General features: G+C 46.0%; 1 protein-coding gene across 1 annotated transcript in view; it reads left to right on the top strand.

Annotated features, from left to right (window-relative positions):
- NADSYN1 (NAD synthetase 1) overlaps positions 1-19,969 on the top strand; it is a 1,375,099-nt gene that overhangs the window by 1,131,903 nt on the left and 223,227 nt on the right. The window contains exon 17 of the mRNA XM_069623454.1: positions 14,282-14,413. Within this exon, the coding sequence (XP_069479555.1) occupies positions 14,282-14,413 (132 nt within the window). The remainder of the gene's footprint in view (positions 1-14,281; positions 14,414-19,969) is intronic.

The raw sequence follows: 19,969 nt of genomic DNA, 5'->3' as shown, positions 1-19,969 counted from the left end.
CCTCTTAGATCCAGCTGTACCTAGAGTCTAATAAACTCTTAGGACTAAGACAATCGGGGTTCAGACCACTTTACGGCACAGAAACTGCCCTGATCGACTTGAAAATGCAAATTGATATTCTTAAAGACAACAGACAATGCGCCTTACTTCTCCTACTGGATCTATCGGCTGCGTTTGATATGGTTGCTCACAAAGTATTGTGCAAACACCTATCTACGGCCGCCAACCTTTCGCAAAAAGACACTGATTGGATTCAATCCTTTCTTAACAACAGGTCAATGAGAGTCTTCTCTCCTTCGGCCTCCGCTGACCCCTCTCCCATTACATGCGGCGTACCACAAGGATCTTGTGTCTCACCGACCATGTACAATATATTCATGAAGCCACTTTTTGATTATCTGGATCATCTGGGTGTCACCTACACTAACTATGCTGATGACACCCAGATACTCCTACCCCTTTCGGGTGATTATGGCACAGACTTGGCCTTAGTCAACAAAATATATTCGATCATTCATGCATGGGTGGCAGCCCACGGCATATGCCTGAATGATGACAAAACAGAGATCTTGATTCTAGGAGCCCCAGCCAACTTGAACAAACTTGTAAGTCCATACACCTCATTCAATATTGATGGCATTAACATCAAAGTCGCTAATGAGACTAAAATGTTAGGATTTTACCTGGATTCAGCATTAAACCTTGGGAGTCAAGTTAATGCCACGGCTTCGGCTACGGCGTACAGTTGCATACTGATATAGGCTTGCAAACCCTTCTTATCGACCAACAGATGCATGACTCTAGCAAGGGCCTTAATCTTGTCTAGACTTGATTATTGCAGTGCCCTATATGCAGGGGCCAATAAACAGATTCTCAACAAACTACAAACTTTGCAAAATAATGCATTAAGAACTGCATTAAGCATTCTGAGGAGACCTCACATCTCCGAAGTAAGAAGAAATCATAACTGGCTTTCTATCAAGGATAGGATCCAGTTCCAAATAGTTTCCATCACACATAAATGTCCAAATAATGCTGCTCCACAGTACCTAAGAGACAAAATCACCAAATAAACAAACTTCTTCACGACCCACAAGGACGGCAAAATTGTATTGTAGCCCCAAGATTTAACTTGAAAAAGGCTGGAGGTAGCAGTTTTCCAGTTCAAGCTGCCCAATAGTGGACTTCCCTTCCCATTCACCTGTGAATGGATCAAACCTTCCAACACTTCAGGAAAAACACTAAAGACTGGCTAGTGTCAAAAACAGATGACGCCTCCAAGTTACTACTTGCTGTTGACCCCCTATGGAGTACCTACTTTGCCCTGTACTGTTGCCTTGTGTGCTCTTTATGTATGTCAACCATTGTAACCTACTTGATTGCTTTTGCCTTACGGTGTAACACTTGTAATTTACATGCAATGCCCCCAGATTGCCCCCCCCCCGCACCCACCCGGGGTCGGTGCGCAATATAGATAAATAAACTATATGAAGCCACATCTGATTTATATCATACATGTGTCAACACTGTAGTCCAAGGCCAGCTGTGCAAGGATTGTGTGTATTCTCGTCACCCTGCAAATTCCCTTTGACCCCAGATTTATTACCCAGAGTGCTGCATCTCACTATCTTTGCATATTTTGTGTTTATTCCACATGGATGGGCATTTTGTAGTCTTTTTCTATTTAGTTATTATATTGCATATGGTACATTTTAAGCATATATATTTCGTAAATAACCTTGATTGGACATTCATTTATTTTGGACTGTTGTACTTTGCTGTTTGGGTTGCTACTGTTTCATATTCACACCCCTCTTAAGAGTAAAGCCTTCCCCAGGTCCTGGTTACCACAAAAGGCGAAGGAGGTATATCTCTTTTTTATTTTTTTTTACTTTCTTTATTGGTTGATTCACATCTCAAGACAAATAACCATACATTATGAAGTTGGAGTACCATAGCCAGAGCAAAGTTCATACAGTATACTGGCAGGCAGACAACGTGTTAACTCTGATTACAAGTGACAATCAAAGGCAAGGCAGTTACACAGGTCACAATTTAGTACAATGGATCACACTACTCTTTGGAACAGGAGCTGGGCTACTACTCACTGCTCGGCTCTCATATCCTAAGTGTCCAGTTGTGGGCATTGAGATAGCAAATAGGCCGCAAACGTACTCCACATATTCTTGGGTGTATTCAGTGAACCGCACTAATAACCATATTCTTTGTCCGTTTTGCTGAGCCAAACCAGATCTTTAAGTCAAGTGCCCATCACCGGAGGGAATGGGCTAGTCCATTTAATCAAAATACATTGCCTGGCAACCATCATACATGTCGTGAGCAATTTCCAATTCTTTTTAGGGAGTCCAGGCAGCCAGCCGAACATACAGCACAGCAATTCACATGGTATGGTGCGCCCCAACATTTTAGAGGTTCTCTCGCCCACCCCTTCCCAGAAGGTTCTCAGCCTAGTACATGCCCATATCACGTGGAGGAAGTCAGCAGCTACTCGCCTTAGTCCCATCAAACACATGCATACGAGCTGGAGAGAAGTACACCCTGTGCAATGTTTTGAGCTGAGTCCGCTGTAATCGGGTACTGAATGCCCCACTGTGTGTGTGCTCACAGAGCATTGCCCACTGCTTGTGCGTAAAGGGAACCCCCACATCGTCCTCGCTTTTCTCTTTACACTTTAGGTCTTCCATGGGGGAGTCGCGTTGGATTAACCTATATAGTGCAGAGACGACGCCTCTGCTCGCATGCAAGCACTTGATAAACTTCATGAGTGGAGTTGCCGGCGGCATCCCCGGGATTGATGGGGACCACTCTCTAAAAGCGGCTTGCGTCCTAAAGTATTGCAGTCTACACCGGAAACCCTCTCCCATCTTTTTAGAAAATAGCTCCCGGGTAACGAATGCCCCGTTTGGGCACAGGTCCACCATGCGGTTAATCCGTGCCCACCTCCACTCCTGAATTATGGCTTTGTCGCATGTTGGTGGTAAACTCTCTATGTTCCACAATAATAGGCCTGGATCAAAGGGGATGTCTCCCCGCAATCACTTCAGAACTCTGTTCCATGCATGCAACGTGCACGGCACAGGATCAAATTTACATTTATCTGTCACCGTCATGGAAATGAAGCCCCCCCTGTAAAGAGAAGAGGCGCACAGAGCATCTTTCAATGTGCACGTGGGGATAGAATGGGGCCCCCGGCATCCACAGGGATACAAAGTATAGCTGCGCTGCTAGGAAATAAAACTCTACATCCGCTGCGCCGACAGCCCCTCTGTCCCAGGGTAGGACCAATGTCTCCCAGCTGATTCAAGAGTTTCATGGGGGGGGTACCAAGCTAGCTTAACCAGCTGGGCCTTAACCTCCGCAAAGAAGCTGACCCTCGGCCATACCGGGACATTCTGGAAGAAATATAGTAGTATGGGGACCACTATCATTTTGACTACCGCTATCCTACCCAGTAGTGAGAGAGGAAGTCCTTAGTCTTCAGGGCGTTCAGGTACCCCACGTGGTTGTCTGCCATAAGCGTTTGAGCGTCCCTACTCACCTGCACCCCCAGATATGTAATGACTGCTTCCACCTGTACGTTTCAGTATTCGCAGGTTTAATCATAGCCTCATTTAGTGGGAATAAAATAGATTTGGACCACTTTATCCTAAGACCCGAAGCCTGCCCGAACCTCGCAACCTCCTGCGATAGTGGCCTCAAATTGGTCATAGTGTCCTTGAAGTATAGAATTGCATCGTCCGCGTACAGTGACACCAGTTCCCTAGTCCCACCCATAGACAAGCCCCTTGCCTCATGAAACATCCGCAGTCGGGCTGCCAGTGCCTCAGTCGCAACTGCAAAGAGTAGGGTCGATAGTGTACAGCCCTGCCTGGTCCTCCCAACCAGGTCAAAAGCCTGGGATCGTGTTCCGCTGTTCCCAATTCGGGCGTTTTCCCCTGCATACAGCAACCGCACCGCCGATAGATAGTACTCTGGGACTCCCATCTGGAAAAACACCTGAAATGGGTAGCTCCACTCAATGGAGTCAACCGCTTTCTCCATGTCGAGCAGAGCCGCCACTGCCGGCACCTTGGATCAATCTGGGCTTAAATCACAAACAACCTGCGCAAATTTAATGAAGTCGACCTCCCGGGAATAAAAACCGACTGGTCTACATATATGATGCTCGCTGTATACGGGAGCAACCGGTCTGCCAAGACCTTTGCAAACATTTTAGTATCAGGGTTCAACAAGGAGTTTGGGTGATAAAAGGAGCATTCTAGGGGGCCCTTCTCAAGATTCAGGATCAGTGTGATCACTGCGATCACTTCTTCATGCATCGTTGGGGGAGCAGTCCCACCCTCATACCCTCCTCCCACACCAACGGCAGATGCTGAGCCACCTCAGGGCCCAACTCCTTGTAGAACTCAGCTGCTATCCTTTCAGTGCCAGGCACCTTTGAGGAGGGCAGAGCACGCATCGTGAAGAGGATCTCATTAAGCGCAATGGGCCTAGCTAGTGCGTCCACCGCCTCCCCACTCAGCACCAGGAGGGATGCATATCCCTCCAACTCTGCTGTTGGCATCAACCCTCTTGACGCATATAGTCTCTGATAATACCGGAGAAAGGGGTCGAATATGGCCTCCGGCCTCAACGCCACTTCACCCTCCGCCGTCCACACTACAGTGATATCTGTAATCCCCATTTTGTGCTGCAAGCTGTTTGCCCGGCCTGCCCTCCTCGCCGTATCTACGGGCCATTGTTGGGCATGCCAGGTATTTAACCTCACGCTCTTCAAGGTTATTAAAGTGGTCCAGTGCTTCCCTCAATTTGACCATGGAGTCAGTCTCAGCTACCTCGCTCTCGTGTATCTTGATTTTGAGCTCTGTTTCAGTTAGTTGCCTGAGGATCGTTTTCAACACCTCCAGTTCCAGAGATAGGCAACCCCCCCGTAAGAGCACCTTAAACGTCTCCAATATGGAGCTCATCTTAGATACTGAACCCGTGTTCTCACTAAAATATGACTTGACCAGGCTTGCTTTTAAATAGTAGGTCCGATAATGCCGATTCTTTAAATCTCCAAAAATGGCGAGAGGCGCCCTCCCTTTCCGGGGTCAGAGACCAGAGGAAGAGCGAGTAGTCAGTTTGCATTCTGGGCAGGAGTATGCAGGCAGCTGTTCTATGTACCAGGGAAGGGCTCGCGAGGAAATAGTCCAGGCGTGAAGAGGACCCATGCACCATTGAGTGAAATGAGTACTCCCTCCCCTCTGGCCGGAGTAGCCTTCACACATCTTCCAGCTCTAGCTCCCGCATGCAGTGCAGCACCGCTTCCGCTGCTCTAGTGCGTGGGCATGAACCCCCCTCCGATCTGTCCCTTCTCGGGTCTAGTATGACGTTGAGGTCATGTCCCACGCAATGATAGTATGGAGGAACTTGTGACATCTACTCAGTATGGTGTCAAATAAATTGGGATTTTCCACGTTGGGGCCATATATGTTGACAAATGTAACAAGTGTAGATCCCCAGAACCATGAAACAATCACAAACCTCCCGTTTGGGTCGATTACAGCTTCTGTGGCATGGAATCGAAGGGACTTGTGCACCAGTATCATGACCCCCGCTGAATATGAAGAGTAGGAGGTATAGTGTTTGCAGTCTCCTCAATATTTGGCAACCCCTTCATTCCCCTTTCTGACCAAGTGGGTTTCTTGCAGAAGGGCCACCTTGGCCCCGTACCTTTCACAGTATTGGATCATTTAGCAAGTCTTGCACGGGTTACGTCTGCGTACGTTCCAACTGATCACCTTACAAGCCGCCATTGGTCCAAAGACTAATTGGATACCCCAGCCTTGCCCACATGTTCATTTGAGCCGCACTACAGCTACTGTCTGACTCCTGGAGATGTGAATCATTTTGAATTAAGAATACCCAACTTTCTCCCCAACTTTCCTCCCTACCCCCACCCACCACACCCCATTGAACCCCAATCAGGCACACCCCCACAAACACTGCCCATCCCCAACTTGCAGTGGTTCGTAACCCCCACCCATCTACCCCCTGCAACCAAGCTACCATGAGTCACAGCCCGGGGGCGCCAGACTCTGCTGCCCTAGTGACATCTCACTGCCTCTGACCTCAAGGAGAGGCCTTTACCAACGTAACCTTGCTTAGCATCTGGACTGATATGTTATTTAATGAAGCATTCATGTATAATACCCACCAGGGAGAAGACTTTTAACCACGGGTCAATCCGACCTAATCCACAGCCAACGAGAGCCCCATAACTACTCCCACACAAGCATGCAAGCCTGGCTTCAGGCATTGTTTGTTTCTCCGGCAACGTCTCAAGGAAATCCTGCACCGTTTCCGGTTCCGTGAAAAAGTGTGTCTGACCATACTGGACTTGTAGTTTGGATGGGTACAGCATGGCATACTGCATCCCTCGGTCGCAGAGTGCCCTTTTTGCCGCTAGGAAGGAGATGCAGGCCTTCTAGACAGACTGGGTAAAGTCCGGATAGAAAGACACTCTGGCATTCTCACAGGTGAGGTCCCCCAGCTCCCGGCCTCTGCAGAGTATGGTGTCCCGGTCTCTATAGTTCAACAGGTGCGCAATAATCGGGAGGGGGCTTTGACCGGGTCTAGGGGTCATCTGCGATACCGGGTGCATCCTCACCCAGGAGCTTGGTGGACAGCGGGGGCACCTGCAGGAACTCCCTAATTAATTTTCCCATAAAGACTTCTATATTCTGCTGCGGGACAGACTCTGGGACCCCCACCACCCGGATGTTGTTCCTCCTCGATCCCGCCTCCAGATCCTCATTTTTATCCTTGATGACCTTGACCTCCCTCTGCAACGATCGGAGTGCTTGCATCACTTCTCCGTTGTTATCCTCCTGTGACCCCACATGGTGTGCCACTTCAGCTACCCGTCCGCTCTCCTTCTCAATGCGCTCTTGCATCCTGTCGACCTTATATGCCATCCCATCAAGTTTGGTATTGATGGACGCAAAGCCTGACCGCATCTCCGCCAGCACTAGGCCAAGTTCTGATGACGGAGTATTCCCATTTGCCCTCTCCTGGGGCTCATCCTGGCTTGGGGGTTGGTGGGGGCGGGAGTGGTCTGACAGGGGCATCTCGAGGTACCAGCATCTTCTTGTTCGCCTTGCTCAGTCTTTCCTTCTGGGAGAAAGTCGAGCAGGATTGCCGCGTGTTCCCCTTAGCCATATAATCCCCCTTTACATTGCCTTTCGGTGTTCCAATGTGGGGGTTATTCTGCCCTTGTCTTCCGATGGGGGCGTCCCCTTGCTTTAGGCTCCTAATCCCCACACACAAAGCCGGCCCCGCCCACCCCTGTTGCAGATTGTGTGGTAGGGTGGAAGACATTGCCTCAAGGTGTGCACCTGAGTGTGGCTCTTGAGATCCTATGGCGCCTCAGTAGGGGTGGGGTCCGAGAGCAGGGCCTGGGCACATGCCTTAATATGGATGCAGGCCCTGTGGTCGTAAAGGTAAACTCTGCGTACCTCTCTACCCCCTCGACGGATTCAGCATGCTTAGTCTCGTGCCTGATTCCGTCTAGTTGGGGTTGCCCCCACCCTCGTCGGGAGTCTCCTCCAGATCCTACCAAGTCTGGCATGGGGTGACAGCTCATTACCATGTGGGGGGCTCAGCCCTGCCCGCGAATAGTTCAATCACCTTACTGTCCTGTCATGTGGCTTCCATGTTGGGATTCCCCTTGCTGAAGCCGTGCTGCTGGATTTAATCAGTATCGTTTCTCCCGATAGCCCTCTCAGTTGAGGTTTTGGGGTGAGGAAACCCACTTGCAGTCAGGCGCTGCGAGTGCCGTGCCAGCCAGGGCACCACCAGAGCTCACCCACCTTTTATGCTGCCAGCCATGACCAGACCAGTCTCTTTGCTGTGCTTTGTCTGTAAGAAATAAGTGCTAGCACTCAGTATTCCCTGGGCTCCCCGGTTCCAGTGCAGCCCAGAACACCCCTGCAACCGGGCCGGGGTGGGTGTGTAAACCTCATTGATGGACCCCGCCTTTTCCCCCAAGGCTCTTTTCATGCTCCGGTCCATGGGCGGGACCTCTTCCAGATCCCACTCGCCGTCCTCTCTCCCTCACCGGAGGCCACACAGTCCGCACGTGGGCATGGGAGGCAGTGACCCTGTCCAGTCACCACCGCTGAAGGGGGGAAGACCCCACCTCAGGGATCCCGCCACTGCTTGCCCAGCGAGCCTACGGCACTCTCCATTACCTCTTCAAGGGCCCGAGGGCCGGCAGCCTAGTGCCGCCCTCTGCGCCTTTCGTACTGCTCCCCGTCGGGGGTTCTCTGCGCCTTCCTCTGTGCTTCAGCTGGGAGTAAGGCCTGACTTGCCCTATGCTAAAGTGGGATTTCACTACGTAAAGAAAACAACAAAGGATAGTGTACTTCGGGAAGTCCAAATTAAGTCAATCTGTGTCCAAAACCTATACTTGCCCTCACATTAAATGCATACAATGTGTCCGGATGTCGGCATCAAAAATTAACAGTGTGCAAAAATAAAGTTCTGAGCTTCTTCCCACTCTTGGCTTGTAATCAGTTTCCCTTGCCCAAGTTTTACACAGTTCACAAAGTATCGGGGTTCCCTTCCCCAAGAGTTCAAATCTTCCAGCTTTTAAAAACACAATTCCTTGGGACACTTCTCAACTCTCTTGTCATCAGTTCTTTTCACTGGTTCACCAAAAAAGCTCAGTCCCTTGACTTCAAAACCACTTAAACATCTGTGACAAAATACAAGCTTCCTTATAGTTACTTTACTTGGATTTTTCAAAAAGAGGGCCACTCGGTCTAGGCACAGTTCTCGGACCACACGGTCCACCCATAACAGGTTACGCACCAATGACCTTTCTCATCTGCTTTTCATCGACCAATGTCCACTGCTTTCCCTGGACTGTGAAGAGTGTTCCTTTTAATCAGGATTATTGTCTTCCAACACTTTATCGTGGCTAGTTTGCCCACCATTTACTTTGTTACACGTTATGTACTCTTCTGGCTCTTGCCAATACAGATTTCTCTTAATCTGCAGTTCCTTGACCACTTGGTTTGTGTCAATGCTTGTTCCTCTTCTCATACCCTTCGTGGGGCTCTACTTGCTTTACCAACACTTGTATTTCTACCAATTTACTCTGTAGTATTTGCCACTTGTTCAACCTTGCTTTTATTCCCTTAAAAACCTGCTCATTACTTGCTTTGGCTCTGTGCGGCATTCAGAAATGCGTATTCGATCATGGTCATTACCTGCTATGACTGTGCAGTGTTCAGAAATGCTTATGTTTTTCAGTTCATTCGGTATTCAAAAATCATCTGTTTCAGCCCTGAAACCAATTTCAGTTTGTTCGAGATTTATAGCACTTGTTTCAGCATTCAAAAGTGCTTGTGGCAATTTCCAATTCGTTCGATATTCAAGAAATGCTTAGTGCAGGTTCTCCGAGAGCCCCGTTAGGAGTGTTTCCTGTTTACACTCACTGGCTTCAGGAGGCAGCTCCGGTCGGCTTTGTTCCTTTCGTTGTTCTGTGTTCAGCTTCCACTGTCTCCGCTCTTCCCTCGCAGAGGTCGAAGAGACCACCACTCGCTCTCCTGGAGTTCCAAAGTAACCAGAGTGCTTAGGCACCCCACAGCTCCTGCATGGAGGGTGTGCAGGACTTCCCATCCTTCTCTGGGCCGGCCTCCGCCCAGCGTACCAAGTCCTTGCTCGACATGGCTTCCAGCACCTGTGTGTCCTGCTCCTCTCTCTCCGGTCCAACTCTCTCCAGCAATAGCCAGCTCCACACTCCAGCCTGCTGTTTCTTTCCTTGTTCTCGTGTACAGCCTGCATTTTTATATCGTTGGGCTTGCTAAGTGATCAGAGGTGAAGGTCATTTAGTCCAATTGCCTGAACATAGTTAAAGGGACATGCTTGGCTGCTCCATCTGAACTCCTCCATAGCCCTCTTCTTCGTCTCAGTACCAGAGTGGTGTTTGTGGAGGGTTGCATTATATAAATGAGGATGTGTCCTCCCAGATGGTCTCTTCTTCGTCTCAGTGTTTAAGTGGTATTTCTGGGGGACATTTTGTAGGGGATGAAATGGGAAAGGATGACAGTAACCTACAAAGGCTGTTGGAACAGAAGGTTCATTTTTAAAAGGGAATGGGGGATACCATGTCTCACCTAAGGACATCAGTTCCCTCCACCCAAGTGATCCTCCCTCGCATATCCACCCCCATTTTATTTATTTATTTTATTTATTTCATATGGTTATGCGCCCAAACTCTTGGGTATCACAGCATAGGTTACACGATTACTTAATACTTAGTTAGCACATATTGGCATATTTGTTAAAATACAGACATTGTTTCTTTATGCGATTTACGCAAAAGCATTTCCATAGTGTTACATAGCTAAGCAAGGCTTCACCGAAGGCATAGTGGTACAAGTTTACATTCTTCCAATTTGTGTATACATTCACAGTTGGTTGTTGTGTTGGAGGTTATGAGGCTTATTTAGAATGCATTAAACCACCAAGTTTTGAGGACTTATTTGAATTTAGGGAAGGATGGCTCATTTGAGATGCAGGCTGTGAGCGAGTTCTAGATTCTGGGGGCTGCTACTGGGAAGCTAGAATGACCTGTTCTTATGTTTTTGAAACGGGGGATGCATAATAGTGTATCTGTGTTCGATCTAAGTGTTCTGGCTGAGATTCTGCGGGTTAGGCATTGGTTGAGGTAACTTGGTGCTATGCCTGCTACGCATTTGTGTGCTATAGTGAGGGTGTTATGTAAAATCCTACCTTGTATGGGTAACCAGTGGGCCTCTCTTCGATGTTGCAAAATATTGTCTCTTTTTTATGCCTCGTGTTGCTCGGAGGGCTTTGTTCTGAATTAGTTGCATTTTGTTTAGGTTTTTTTTGAGGTCCAGAGTAATAGTATGTTGCAATAGTCAATTATTTCCAGTATGAGGGCTCTGGCGAGGGTAATGCAATTTTGGGGTGTGAGAAAGGGTCTGCTTAGGGCTATATGTTGGGCCGTGTATGCTGTGGAAGATGAGAGCGCGCTAATGTGTTTGTACATAGTAAGGGTGGAGTCTAGATAGACCCCTAAAGTTTTAACTTGTTTGGAGATATTGATTGGTGTGCCGTCAATGACTATGGCTGAATGCTGTGGGTGTAGTTTGCTTAGTCGGTCTGGGGATCCTACTATGAGAATCTCTGTCTTTTCTCCATTGAGGCAGAGGCTATTTGTCCCCATCCAATTCTGAATGATGGAGTAAATATTGTTTATGGTGATTGTGACCTGTTTGAGGTTACCTGAGATGGGGATGAGTATTTGAGTGTCATCCGCAAAGTTGGTATGTATTACTCCCATGCCATCAAGTGCTGCAACAAACCTTGGGGGGACTTCCAATGGGACTTTGATTGGCTCTGCTGCAACGTCACCTATAGCTATTCACGATGTGCAGTCTGCGAGGAATTATTTGATCCGACCTTTTGAGTGGTTTGGGGCATTAACAATTGGCGAGAATTGCATTTCTAGGAATGCATTGTGGAAGGCAGTGGCCTTGAGGTTGGAGGTATCGTTAAACCCTAAATTGATGTTTCCCAGGAGAATGTATTTGGTATTAGGCTCAAGAGAGAGGGAAATGAGGAGAGATAGGTTGGTATCTGGATTACTGGTAGAGTTTGGGGCTCTGTATACTATTAGAAAGTTGATGGTGGTTCTTCGGGTCAGTGGCTAATTTGACAGCTAGTAGTTCATACCCTGGTAGAGTTTCAGCTTTGCATGGTCTAAACTGGAGGGAGGATTTTGAGATGATGGCTACTCCTCCACCTGTAGTGACTTGGCGATCGGCTCTAAATACTGTGCAGTCAGGTGGAATGGTGAGGGTGAGTAATGGGCCTGAAGCTGAGTGCAGCTACGGTTCCGTTTGGACTAGAAAATAAGGTTCATATTCGAGGAGGAGTTCATGTATGTCGATGGCATGTGCTCCTAGCGATCTTACATTGATCAATGCTCCTTTCAATGGTGGTGAGTTCAGGTTGGGGGTGGGTTTTTGTGATATGGGTGCTGGTGAGTGTACTTGTGGTGGGAGTGCAGTGGAGTGGTGCCTTTCGCGTTGATTGCAATTGGATTTTGCAGAGGCTGGTGTGCTGGGATTCATGGTTTTGAGGGTATTGTTAGTTTGGAGAATGTCAACGTTATTAGTGTGTTGTGGGGTGTTGTGTTTTAAGACAGTCCGGGAGGAGAGTCTTATTTTTCTCAGGGTGCCTAGTATGGGCTTCTGGGCTTCGTAAATTCAAGGGCGCTATGAGTTCTTTTGGAAAGTCTGACTTGGCGTGGTGGACCTATGATGGGTTTACTGGTGGGTGTTTTGGCTGTGGCGGTGGGTATAGATGCAAAGGCTGCTGCAATGGGTAGAAATGGGGTGGGACATGGTAGTGGATGGTGTCTGGGACAATATAGGCATGTCTAGGCCTACTTGTATGAAGTTGCCTCTAGAGCATAGGCTAGAGTCTAGGTCGTAAGTGACCCCCATGGACGGGATCCAAAAGCGATGACCTTTCTCTGGTCACCTGAGAGGAGAATTCTGGGGGAAAAGTGAGGATGTCCTCATGTTCCTCACTCTACCCACTTACTCGAACTCTTCAAAAACAGAATACCTCTTCATCTGCCCACCCAAGGCACAAACTTGACCTCACCCCTTGGATCAAAGGCATTGCCACAGACAAACCCCACATATCCCTCTCCACAGCTGTCAAATCCCTAGGCTTTACCATTAGTCCCCACCTCTGCTTTACACACTCTCACCAAAGCATGCAATATACAGCTGCGCCTCCTAGGCAAGATAAAACACATTCTTCCCCTTGACAACTTCCACACCGACTTACATACTACAATCCAAACATTGGTTCTGTCGAAGCTGGACTACAGCAATTCTCTCCTCACAGGACTGGTTTCCAGTGCCCCAGAGAATTGCCTTCAAAGGACTCTGCATTGTATTCAAAGCAATTCACTGCAAAACCTCATCTTACCTTCACAGCAAATTGAAACCCATCACCCACACAAACGCCAGAGAAGCTAGCTAGCATCTTCTACACATTCTACTTTGCAGAATAACATGCACACAAAAACAAGCATTCACTGAGTGGTCCCCCAGAGCATGGAATACCCTACCACTTCATATCTGCACTGCGCCATTCATAATTTTCTGAAAGAGCCTCAAAACATACCATTTTCCCCACATATAGTCCAGCCCCTCCACCTCCCCTGCTACTGCCTGGCTATCCTAATCTTCATATCCTATCCTGAAAACATTTAGTAACTTCTGTTTCACCTCCCACCGTTTGAATCTTTGAACCTTATAAGGTTCTACGATACCCTCTGGGTAAGTCCAGCGCTGAAAAAATTCAAATATAATGAAACGCAGAGGCCCCCAAAATCTGACATCAATATAGATGATAAAGCAGATGGGGGTTCACATTTTAGATTTGTGTGTCCTTTGATTGCATCATGTTTGTTGCTGATGCAAGTAACTCTATTAAGTCTATTAAAGGTTTACTTCTTGAATCCTGCTGCCTTCTTCAGAGAGCAATCCAATAGCAAAATAGCCAAAGAATGACAAATGCTGGTCTTGTCTTGCTATTAATGTACTCTTCTAAATCTGGCTTGGGGGTTTTTGTGCTTGTCTTTTTCCTTAAAGTGTACCTGAAAAGGTACTTCAAAGGACTCCATACACATAGTGATAGTGTTCCTGGATTTGCTGAACCCCCCAAGAGAAAGCTGACTGTAGGTGCTAAGACTGGTCTCCTTTTGTTCTGCATGCCAGAACCTTCTACAGCTGGCAGGTATTCAGGACAACCCTACGGTTTATGTTAAATCTGATCACTTGGCACACACTTGAACTACCTGTTTTACATGCTCTTTTATAGTTTAGTTTATTTAACTAAGACTTACAAAGATTATTATTATTGTTATGATGCTATGTATTTGATATTGCCCTAAAATGGTGAATTGAGATGAGAGGATGGAAAAGTCTATAGTGTATGTAATTGTGCTTTAACATTTACTCCGGCGCTCCTGAGTGAGCAGAAGGTGTATTTGAGGACAGAAAGGGAGTCTGAACTAAAACCTTCCGCCATAGACAGAAACATCAAACCATGGATTTGTGTTCTGTGACTTTTTCCACGTAGTGTGCTGATGCTGAGATCATTATCTGAAAGGCACTGTACAAATCTTGCCCTTTTTCGTTCTTGTTTGTCTGTTGTGCAGCCTCCGAGGATACTTGACCAAGTACGACTGTTCCAGTGCGGATCTGAACCCCATCGGAGGGATCAGCAAGACAGATCTCAAGAGCTTCATAGAGTACTGCATGGAACATTTCCAGCTCTCTGCCCTTGGGAGGTGAGGTACAACCTGGCTGTGATTGTTAAGAAAGAGCACTGTTAAGGATGTCAACTTTAAAGCCTTTAATATTAATTATGCCATTGAATGATCATTTATATTGTGCACAACACAAACTGGGCCAGTTCTTGGTGCTTATATAATAGTTATTCTTAGGACCCAAATGTTCCTTTTAGGTATTATTAGTACCCAAATAATTGCCACTCATTCATTATACGTTTATTTCAGATAACAATGCATATCCATAAAAACATCAGTTTACAATTACATGGTAAAATTCCATATGATGTCAATAGTGGGAATAATTGAAAGGCATCAGAGAACAGAGTTCTACCAGACCCACTAATTATTTTAAAATCAGACGAATTCTAATGAAACAGTGGAGATCGTGGTTTCATGTTGCCAAATACTCGATGAGTGGATGTATTGTATTGTATTTTATTGTGTATACAATACAGTACATCCACTCATTGCATCAAAGTTTGAATGGTCGAATGACTGGTATGGTTCAAACATGTAACCGTCTGGTTAAAGCCAGATCCCTACAGTGGGTGCTACATCCACCAGGTGATCTTATCAACCCATAAAATCATTTGTCCTGATCCTGGCTCGGTTCTGAGGGATGGTTTAATAGCCCATGACAATGAAATGTATGTGTAGAAAGGTACTATGTAGCATCACAGAGGGACCTGGTGCTAGTGCTGAGAGACCCAGAAGAAGGACCTACATTTTTAGCTTGCATAACATTTGCGGCCATTGATTAACAATGGTGATAAACCAAAGGATCTTGGATACGGGGACTGCGATATCAAACATGTATACAAAATGATAAATAAGAAAAATGATCCAAATAATGCAATTTTTTACTTAAAAAAACAAATTTTAATTTCTGTATTTTATTGGAGTATTATGACACAGTTCAATGCGAGCAAATCGTTCAGTCATACTTTCCCTTCCCACACCGAGCTAACTCTAGGATGAACCAATCGGGCACACATCAATGGATGAATGGGGATGACAGAGAAAGTGCTTGGCCTAAAAGGTGGACCTGAAACTAAATGGGTTTGAAGTGCAGGATGAAGAAATGGTCCCACAATCCCCATTCCTCAACCTTAAGCAAAGGTTGTGCCCAGACTTGATGTACCCACGGCAATGAGAAGAGCACATCAGAGAGTAAACGTTGTCAAAAGTAATGAGTAATTAGGAGGAGGAGCTAATGAGGAGCAGTCAGGAGTTGAAGAGAACATCAGAGAGGAGAGAAAGTGTCAAAAGTAACACAAGATAGTCAGGGAGGAGGGGAGAACTCAAGAGAAAGGAGAAGCAGAGTTAAAGAAGGTGGATGAGTAGACAGAAAAAGAGACGACCCGAGGAGGAAGTAGTAGAGACCCTTAAAGAGAGAGAGCGTAGGAGGTGAAAGAGAATGCGAAACATCAAACAGAAAAGGAGAAGCGAGAGGAATACAGAATCAGATGGTGAGAAAAGAGGAGAACCTAGAGTAATAAGGAAGTGGGGGTGATCAAAGAATTGAAAGAGGAATGGTTGAAAGTCACGACCCAAGCCTCCAGAGTAGCTCCTGGTTTGGTTGGGGAACAGTAACCAAAGAGGTCTCGGATAGTCTGCCACCAGGTTAAACCTAACAAACCCAGGGCCTACCATTGTTGAATTATTTTTTTGGTATTTATAGGTTAAACTAGGGTAACATGAGCAATATCATTCCACCTGATAAACAGTTCTACCCCAAAATTCCGGCAGTAAACAGACAATGTTTTTCCCAAAATCCAAAATATATTTAGAGAAATAGAATAATTTTGAACAAAGGCAATCTCCAGTTTTACCCCGGAAATCACCACACTGGTATAGGCTCCAAAAAGCAAATAGTCAGCCAAATGAATTTAACTGCCTACATGAATCTCAGTATAGGCAGTCATTCAAGTATTCACTCTGTTATATGGTGCGGATTTACTAAGCCAAAAAGGTGCAAGTAGAAAAAATTACTTGGGTATTTACTTAAGCTACTTATTTGGCTTCGTAAACTAGCCCCACATATATATTTATATTGGGCCGATTTTCTAAAATCAAAAAATAGTGTAAGTAAAACTAAATTTACTAAGCAAAAAAAAGGTTTAAGTAAAAAATGACTTTGGACACTTAACTTAAGATACTTGTATATAGATTTCTGTGACTTGTGGATCTGCTTAGAATCACATGCTTTGCATAGGCCGACATCTAGTGGTAGATGCAGAGTATTGCATGACTTGTTTTTGAAATTCGAAAAGGGATGTCGACAGGACGTGTTTGTAATACTATCCTTAGTATAACGTGTACTGCATGGTCCTTCACCCGTCGAGATCCTCAGATTGTTTTTTCTTTCCACCATGTTGTTCGGTCGCTCTATACAGAGTTCCCGGCTTACTAGTATTTACTAATAGTTGATATTTATAATTGTATATCCCTTTCTACGTATTCATTCATCGTTCAACACTCAACTCATGCTGCAGAACTTAGCAATATTGCTAGCAGGATTTGAAGCAGCTGACAATGGTTCTCGACGTATTTCAGCTCCTCGCTGGCTTCGGCCTAGACTAGACTTTCAGCTTGTACAGTAGGGAGAGTGAGGGCAATTCACAACTTCTTTTGGAGAATTTTTATATCTATATTTCCCTTTTACACACTTGGTCTAGCTACCGCTTTTTCCAAATATAAATGTTGCCTTTCCTGTAGTAGGAAATACCTGTGGAAGGACAAGCATAGCGTGTGCAACCACTGTCTTCCCAGGGATCACTCCGTAAAGCACTGCTCTGCGTGCAAGTACTTTTGTCCGAAGACTTTGAAAAACAGACACACTTAACAGTGGATAGCCTACTCCATGCAAGCCAAGGCCTTATTAGACAGCCCCACTGGCACGGAAGAGTCAGAGGAAGAGCAGAGTAGCTGCAGTGCATAACGTGACACAGAAGAACCAATGGGATCAGTGGAATGTTGCGTACCAGTACACTGCTCCGAAGGGCAGGCCGTCAGTCCTGTTGTGGAGACCACATCCAGGGAGAAAGGCACACAAAAAGGAACACACAAACATAAGCAAGGGGGAGTTCACAAAGATTCTAAACACACAACCCCCAGCCACACTTCAACAAACCTGTCAAAACATGGCCACAGAGTATCTAGAGACCCATTGAGTGCTTCTAGTTCGACGTGTCTTCAGTCTGCTTTGCCCATGTTAATACGTTCGCTGCAAGACTTACAAAGAAAACAGACGTGAATCGATCCCACTACCGCACATAAAAAGATCGACGCTTTCAGTTTCAACAACGCCTGTTGCGAAACAGGCACCGAAACACTGTCTGTACCATCGAGGCAGTCTGGTAGTGCAGATACTCATAAACTACCGCCTCCTAAAAAAACGTTCTAAACAAAACATAAACAGCTGTCAAAACAGTTACACACTTTTTCCAAAGAAACACACTACACTCCAGTCCCGTCCCTCTTGCTCAAGGCTTTACATAGGGATTCCCCTTTCTAATGATCCTGAGACAATAGTTTTTCCATTAAAACATACACCAAGATCAGGTACATGGACTAAAGACCGTTTCGAAGAAACAATGGATAAAGTTTCTTCTTTTGCAGATTATTTGGAACGGTACCCTATCAAACAAAAATACATTGACATGGGTGAGGGAGAATCTGCTAAGTCTCTGTGTTGCTCTCCTCTGAAAAGTGCACGGAACTACCATAAATCACCAATGCAATTATAGAGCAAATACTTCAACCCAAAAACAGACACAATAATTCACAGCCACGCCCACTTTAGAAGATAATCAGCTCTTTACGGCTATTTATTCAAAGCTTACAGGTACATAGAAATAACTCATACAACTAACATGGACATAGATCACAGAAAACATAAAGAAGTCAAAGAAAGAATACATCACCGTGGGCGTAACTTAATGAAACTTCATCTCGCCAGAAGCGGCTGAAAGACCCCGATAACAGCCAGGCCGAGAGCACAACAGCCCACAGGAGTGTCGGACTGAAGCGTCCCCCCTCCGACTGAGGTCTTTGTGCTTATCCCGTCTGACCTTTGAGGGCTTCCGCATATATGCCCTCCTCAACAAGGGGTGGTAACTTCTCGAACCTTCTGGCAATGCGCTTGCGCATTGATGGGTGACCGTTGGTTGCCAGCTGGGTCAACCGACAGTAACCTCAAGGAGCAAAGCACTTCTCTCTCCTAAACGCCCCAGAAAACAATTCCATAACTCATCTCAAAACCTTGGCGCAGGCATAGCAAACCAAAACAAACTTCGCTATCAGGTACCAGCCGCCACCTGCGGATCTTAGCTTTCCCAGCGCCGTGTCCTTGGCTGAGGGAGAAGGCCTGCATTTCAAGCCCAGAAGCGAATAACGTTGAAAACATGTTGCTTCGCAAAGCAAGTGTAGCTTTCCACTGAGGCATGGATAAATATCCATTATGGCTCTGAGTGCTCCCAGAATGCACTGCGCACCAGCGCCATGTTTTAGCTCAACCATCACAGTCTCCCAGATTAAATAGGGAACCTTCTTCACAATCTCAAATTATTATTCATATTGATGAAGATGATGGAGATGTGGTATTTTTTAACACTCAAGGGACTCTGGATGATGATCCCACTGACGAGCCTAATGACGAGCCAGATAATTACTTGTTACCGTCACCTGATGTTCAAGATGAACCAGTCGCATATTCCCTTATATATGACCAATTCCACTATAAAGATCTGCTTATAAAAGCTGCAGACCATTTTAAAATACGAACTCATGAAGCTGTAGAGGATACTGATTTTGTCGATGATATCCTTAATGTAAAAAGGTCTGTTGGGCACTTTATTCCTTTGTTACAATCTGTAACGAAACTCATCAAGCCTTTGTTAGTAACCCCCTCACTGACTGGAGCACTGCTCCTACTGACCCCTTGTATATCAAGGGCCACCTTCAACCCTATTCACTGGTGGTGACAACCACATGGAAAAGGGCTGGCACACCACTAGCATTAGCTGAAGCTCCTCCAGAAAAAGAGATCAAGAAGCTGTACACGGGTAAACAAGGGTCAACGTTTGCAGCATACCAAGTCAGGATTGCTAACAATACTACTTTATTAGCAAGCTAAAACAGAGCTCAGTGGGATATTGTCCAGGAACAACTAGACTGCGTTCCATAACGCCTCCACTCTCCGGTTTTAAAAACTGTGTCAGAAGGCAAACTAGTTACCAACAACATTATTAAAAATACCTTATACGGCGCAGAGACAGCAGGCTGAGTCGTAGCACACTCTTGGCTGCTTAATTCTGCCTTCAAGCTAGAAACTCAGGCAACTTTAATAAACATGCCCATAGAGAGCAATGTATTGTTTGGAAAGGCAGTTGATGCTCTAGAAAATGCCAAAAAAGAGCATGACACTTTAAAAACATTAGGGCAGATTTCAAATAAGCCTTATGTTTAGCGTGGAGTTTTTAACACACTCTGTTACTTTTGAGGGCAAGGCTGCCCGCAAACATTCCAGTCAGCATACAATTGGTGATCTAC

This window comes from Ambystoma mexicanum, chromosome 11, assembly GCF_040938575.1.
Source record: "Ambystoma mexicanum isolate Mex_15411 chromosome 11, UKY_AmexF1_1, whole genome shotgun sequence".
NCBI classification, from domain to species: Eukaryota; Metazoa; Chordata; class Amphibia; order Caudata; family Ambystomatidae; genus Ambystoma; species Ambystoma mexicanum.
The sequence above is the reverse complement of the archived record's forward strand: the minus strand, read 5'-3'. Positions and strand labels throughout refer to the sequence as shown.